At 32.9% G+C, this 6,598-nt stretch overlaps 2 protein-coding genes across 6 annotated transcripts in view; one reads left to right on the top strand and one right to left on the bottom strand.

Annotated features, from left to right (window-relative positions):
• Positions 1 to 4,038, bottom strand: part of orion — a 10,549-nt gene extending 6,511 nt beyond the window's left edge. The window contains exons 1-2 of the mRNA XM_014434328.2: positions 3,674 to 4,038; positions 1,821 to 2,035 (exon numbers count right to left, since the gene is read on the bottom strand). Coding sequence (XP_014289814.1) covers positions 1,821 to 2,035; positions 3,674 to 4,022 — 564 coding nt within the window. The 5' untranslated portion in view covers positions 4,023 to 4,038. The remainder of the gene's footprint in view (positions 1 to 1,820; positions 2,036 to 3,673) is intronic.
• Positions 1 to 6,598, top strand: part of Ubr3 (Ubr3 ubiquitin ligase) — an 89,381-nt gene that overhangs the window by 30,539 nt on the left and 52,244 nt on the right. The gene's annotated exons all lie outside the window — the stretch shown is intronic.

The following is a 6,598-nucleotide window of genomic DNA, read 5'->3' as shown; positions in this document are numbered from 1 at the left end:
TATTATAAATCTTAGGGAGATTTTGGAAATTATATTTTAGAATTCTCTCTGTTGTACAAACTTAAATTCTTCCTTGATCGCTCTTTACGGTATCTAGTTTGCTATACTTGGTATAGTACTTGGTCTTTAATGTCAATAACATCTAGTAAGTTGGAGCGATTAGACATTCGTTACATGACTTGTGAAGTATGGGTTTTGATGAAATGAGGGCTGAAGATGAAAATTGTCAACTGAATAGATTGAAACATTACAAAAATGCGAAAAATATATAGAATAGAGTTTAACTGTGATAATTTTTTTTTCTCTAGTCTTTTTGATTGATATTTAATAATTAAAAACTAATCCCACAAAAAATGTTTATGTATATATGTTGCTTATAGTTTGATTCATGATGGCCGTAGACTGCTTTGAGTTGCGTTGGGGGGGCGCAAGCAATAAAGAGAACAAAGACTGATGAAGGAGATGTGTCGTGAAGGTCACTGACCAGCAGCTCGGGAGTAAACAAAAGATACGATCGCTTTCTCTCTGTTTAGTCTTTACTCATTATCCGCTACTGTGAGGGCTTCTTGCTTCTTTTTATTTTTCTCAGTCATAAGGTCTAAGATCTTCATCGATCTTGCTGGTCCTTTGCTAGCGATAATCCCCGATATATTGCCACTAATGGATCTTGCTCTTCCCTCAGCTGTGTTGATATGGTTTATTTTCGGAAGACCGAACATCCTATCCAACAGGTTCAAAGATATAACTAGCTTGAACATTTCCTTCAGTTCTCATGTGATTTTTCCAATCTAACCAAGCTGCTATATGTTCCTTCCGGAAACCATTTCCTAACCAAATATTTGGTCAGTATTCCTCTTCTTGGCAAGAAAAATTGTGATACTGGTAAATGATTAGTTGACAAAAAAAGTTTTCATGATTTCATCAGTGTATTGTACATCACCTTAGGGACATCATAACGTCATCTGCATTAAATTTTATTCAACTGCTATTGGTAAAATTAAGGTATGATCACCTCAAAAGATTTTTTTTTGTAAATTAGTGAATTATTTCTTCTATAAAGGTACAGTTAACGTAAAACAGTTTTGGATTCCGGCCACTAGCGACTTTAATCGCGGTGATAAAAACTGTTTTAAAGAGATCGTTAGATTAAAACATTTTCCTTATGGATGTTATTGAAACTGCCTGGATGATCGTTCATTAAGATGCATTTTAACAAGTTATTTCAAGATTAGTGTGAGGACCGTGAGAAGTAATTCCGGTTTAACCGAGTGACGGAAAGTAATTAAGTTTTAATCATAGTTTACGTGCGTTCATTATATCCGGTTGTGTAAAAAGAACCCTATTTCAGAACTACTACCGAATTATCGCAACAGTGTAAATGTTTTTTCTATTACGGTGTTTTACTCAGTAGAGCGACAGGTAACTTTTTATTGACGAATTCGTGTATTTGTATTCTATTTACGATGTTCTATTTCTCCACTGTAAAATCGCTCGACCAGAATTCGCCAATGGAATTATATTGCGAATATTGTTTACTTGGCTTTTTAAGTTCATTTGAGGATTACATTTTCTCTTATCATAAATGGAAATTGATTCATAGTGTTTGTTGTTAGGCACTTCTGAACTCTTATAGAAATTTGGTGAATTACTTAAAAACTTGGAGAAAAATCTATTTATCTGGTTCCTGAACAATGTAGACAGATGAGAAACGTTTTGATGTCCATAAGAAATGATATTATGATCTCGTGTCTCGTTTTGTGATTTTACAATAATACTAGTGAATGGTATAGAAAAAATAATTATTATTATTATCATCTCACCTTTATATACTTTAAGAGCGTTGAAAAGACCCCGCTTCTTAAAAACATGGTCCTAGAGTCGTCAACGACGATCATTTGGTGAATTGTATCCATATTAGCTCTCACAGAACCTGGGTGGTGAGAGATGATTGTGTCCAGAAAATCCATTATTGTATGATTTTCCAATTTTACTTTTGTTGAATTAAAGTGATCTTTTAAACCCACTTCCATGTAATCTAAAAAAATGTGCATTTGTGGTGATTGTATTATTTAAATATATTATTCATGAGTAGAAGAATTAAATTGACTTAGTATGGCGTTGGATGAAGCTGTGCAAATAAGTCTGTTTGAATTAGTTATTTTTAGATTTTAGTTTAACAAAGACAGACTAATGAAGTGTTCAATAAAGTGTTTCATTTATTCAATTGATTATTAATTTGTGCAAGATTTATTATTTATTGTCATTATACTGTTTATTTATTTATTTTTTTAAATAAGTGAATAATTTAATGTGATTGAATTCTAAATTCTTAAACTGTATAAAGTGCTATTGCATTTATTGAGTTGCATATTATTCTAATCTGCCAATGTTGTGTTTAACTAAATTTATTTCATAAGACATGTTTTCAGCAGGCAATTGACGTGACTATTAATTTTTATTGCGGAAGAGTTTCAATCATACTTTAATTTTTATTTTTGTGAACAAGAGTGAAGTCTTCGAAAACCGTTTTATTTCAAAATTTGTCTTGACTTTTGTTTTAATTTTTATGTTTGCAACCTAAAAATACAATTTTTTAAGTAACTGTTTACCCAAGAATTTTTTAAACAGGTTTTAATAAATAATAAAAATTTATCGCTTCTTAAGAATGATTATTGCAAACACAGATTGAAATTAAAAAAAAGTTTCACTTAAAGAATTTATTTCTTATGAACTCTCTGAATAGAAATTTAATTATTAATACAGATTTTCTTTTCTTTAAATAATTAGATTATCCACTATTTTTATTAGTACCGTAAATAATTAACATATATTATTTTCATTAATATGGATTCACGCAATAAATTTGAAAATTTCATATCTTATCAAAAGAGGCAAGTAATGATTTAAAATAAAAATTCGTTCACAACAGGTTTCCGTTAATCTAAAAAATGATAGTAGAGTTTTCTTCTTGAAAAGAAAATATTGCGTGTAAAGTTGTTCGGGTACGATATATTTAGCGTTAGTTTTTTATTTATTTATAACTTTATTCGAAGAGAATCGTTCAATCATTTGCTCACAACTACCTTCTCCCCCAAGCTGGCATTAAAGGTCAAAGTTGAAACTGGCGTCGCTCAAATCAGCAGTTCGTACTAGGAACAATTTACCCTTAGTTTAACAATTCATCTCGGTTATATGATTTTTGTTATAGAACTGGCCTCTAGACAATTGTATGAGTTAAGATTATAAAACATCAGCGACTGAGTTGGCGTCTTGTAACTTCATCGAAACCTACAGTAATACGAATATTTTTTTGACACTGTTTACCTCTGAGGTGCTGAATTTTAATGTTAGTGTATTGTTTTTTACCGTTACTTATTCCTGTTATGTACAAAGAGATTATTTAAATATATCTTCGATACAAAAGGAACATGGAATATTAAGGGAATTGTGAAACGCTTACAATTTCGTTCAGAATGTTGCCTTTTTAATAAGATACTGATAATAGTTCAGGGATAAATACTACTCAAAGCTGTTTGATAAAATTATATACTATACATTTTCTCCCTGTTATTTAAAAGGAAATATTAATAAAATAGTTTTACTTTGCTAGAAATTGATAATTGAAAAATTTCAAATTGCTTCTATAGTGAGGATATGATTGATAGCAGTTTACCTTCAAATATCTTTTCTACCCTCTCTACCTGCAGTACGGTATCCAATAGCTTGTTCAGCTTCATCTCGTACTTTATTTCACTGGGAACGCTGTATATTTCCCTGAGAATGATATCTTCCGAAGCGTGCAATCTCGACTCGGCAGCGTCAAGTTGGCGTGATATCGTCCTCAGTTTGGCTTTCATGCCCCTGTCATCCTTGCAGAGGTAGTCGGGGACGGCATCGGTGACCATCCATACGTTCCATATGCTCTTGACGATGAGGCTTGCAACGGACACAACTTGCAAGAAGCCGCCGTTGACATGGCCGACGAATAACAAACAGCACAAGAGGCGAGCCCATGGCCACATTGCAATCAGACTGGACCCTTCCTCTTAGCCAACATATGGTTCTCGTTACCCCCACCCCCGCTTCCTTCTCTCCATGGAGCCGTACGAACCGAGTCACGCTGATTCAAAGCACTATATCATTACTCATAAGCTCTATGGTTATTTTATTATTTAAAAAACTCGTTTATTCAGAAAGTATTTACAAATGCCATTTATATTTGTTAGTTCCTGGTTCGATTATTACATAACTGTTACTCTTTTCCACAAAGCTTAGCGCCTGCCCTGCCGTTCACCAAAATACTGTAGAACATTACCTTCCTTTTCCTCAATAGAACTAAACTTACAATTGTGCATGTATGTAGTAATTTTATTCGTTGACCTCCGCGAGGTCAATTAAAACATTTCAAGGTTATATTAATGGTACCTTGCAGCTGTTCATAACGTTTCTCGATTATTTAACACAGAGGAGTTTTCATGATTTTTAGTTTAACATGTTTAAGTTTCTTAAATGGATATAACATTTAAATGTGTTAAAACGATATAACATTGAACATGGTTGGGAGTCTGTTAATGAAGAATGACGTCACAAACAGACTAGCTGAGCTCAGTTTTTTTTTAGATCCAATAATTAAAAGTTTGTTAGATAAAGAGATACATTCGGTTTAACATAAGTGTGTTAAATGAGGAAATATTTCCTTCTTTCAGAATGTTAAAATGATATAACATTTAACATAGTTGGGAGTCAGTCTGTTAATTGGTCTGTAAATATAGATTGACGTCACGAAACAGACCAGGTGAGCTCCAAATTTTGTCTGTTTTCGTTTTAAAAGGTTGTTTGCTCGTATTTCGTGTTTGGTTTGCGTAGTTTTGGTTCTAGACATTTTAAAACTCTAATGAAGTAATAGATAAAAATAATAATAACGCAATGGAAAAGAATAGGAGAGAAAACAAGGAACTAGTGAGATGGAGGAGAAATATGATGTAATGAAGCTGTTAGATATTTTATTGTCTTGTAAAGATTATAAGGTTACAAAACAAGCAGGCCAGAAAATCCATTAACATACGTATAATATGGACTTTAAGTCAAGCTGCTCACAATCCTATGCTCACAACATTTAAATTAAGATTAAAATCTGTACCACTACAGCCCATGAAGGATTAAGGGTGTAGTACTTTGTTAGGAAGCACTGTTACTAGGCCAATGGTTGTGCAAGGAGGTGATTAGGTCAGAATCAGCTCGACCGCCAGATTTTTACTCAAGGGTATCCGCTTTATGAGGCTGGTTGTACTCCAGGAGGGCTCACGGCTACAGTGTAACACTTATAACATTTAGCATGTTAAAAAAATGTACGTTTATCACAACATTTTACAATTTAACACCGTTATTTTATTTACGTATCTTTTTTTTTTTTCGGTGAAATTAGCATTCGTAGATAAAGATACCGGTGAATGGTAAGTGGACAGGAAGTCTTCCATTTCTTGTGGTCAAGAGAAATTCGACGTGGGTGATGTGGAATGTTAGTCCGAGTTTAAAAACTTAATAGTGAACCGAATTAAAACTATTCCGCATTTTCAGTGCTAAAGCTATCAACCATTTTTTAAATTTGAGGCATTCGGTCCTGAAACATGGTAACTAAAGTTTTTTATGAATTGTAGTTTTTAGCATTGCCCTGTTGTTTAGACAGATTTCATAAATTGTTAAAAAAATCTTTAGGAAATTTATTTCGTTAAGAGAATAAATAATGTCGACATTAACTTGGGCTAAACTAATCTTGTTTCTACGTAAAATATTATGATTAGCAAACATTCTCATTATAAAAGTTTTCATTTTGTCAGTTACCATGTTTTACGTCCGAACGCCTTAATTGCTAAGAAATATGAGTGAAAATATTTTCACGTCGGAAAAGTGAATTTTAGAAGTAATTCACCATAATTTCTAATCACTTGGTGAACAGAAGTAATTCATTCGTGCCGGATGTTAAGTGACGTCAGACGTTGAGATACGTGGGACATGTTACTGTTATTTTGTATATAGTAATTAAAAGATGGGAAAAGAATTGAAGACTTCCTCTTGTGGTCATCTATATGAACCTCTTGGTAAGGACCTCTCTATATCAGGGAGACTTCTATTTATAGGACGATTTTAAATATACCGTCACCTAAAGTGTATCAAAACAATGCTTTTAAAACCTCTTTTTAAGGTGCTATCTAGACCTCTTAATAAAAGACTGCATAAGATTAGTTTCAAATAATTTTCCTAGAATGCATTATTCTGCGGTTAAAAAAACTTCCTTTTTCCATTTTGTCTTTTTTTTTTTTTTTTTTTTTTTTTCCAAAAAGGCCTATTTTAAATGTATATTTCCATTTCGTTTTACTTTCTTTCAAATCTTCGCAGTTACATGTCTCCAACCCGTAAAATCCTTTCTACTATGACTGCTCCTTATTCAGTGGTTTCACTAGGATAGTAACCATGACTGCTCCTTTCTCAGTGGCTTCACTGGGATAGTAACCATGACTGCTCCTTTCTCACTGGGATAGCAACCATGACTGCTTCTTACTCAGTGGTTTCACTGGGATAGTAACCATGACTGCTCCTT

Source organism: Halyomorpha halys, unplaced genomic scaffold, assembly GCF_000696795.3.
Source record: "Halyomorpha halys isolate HHAL.00 unplaced genomic scaffold, Hhal_1.1 Scaffold1348.1, whole genome shotgun sequence".
Classification (NCBI taxonomy): Eukaryota; Metazoa; Arthropoda; class Insecta; order Hemiptera; family Pentatomidae; genus Halyomorpha; species Halyomorpha halys.
This window is presented reverse-complemented; position numbering and strand designations above follow the sequence as displayed.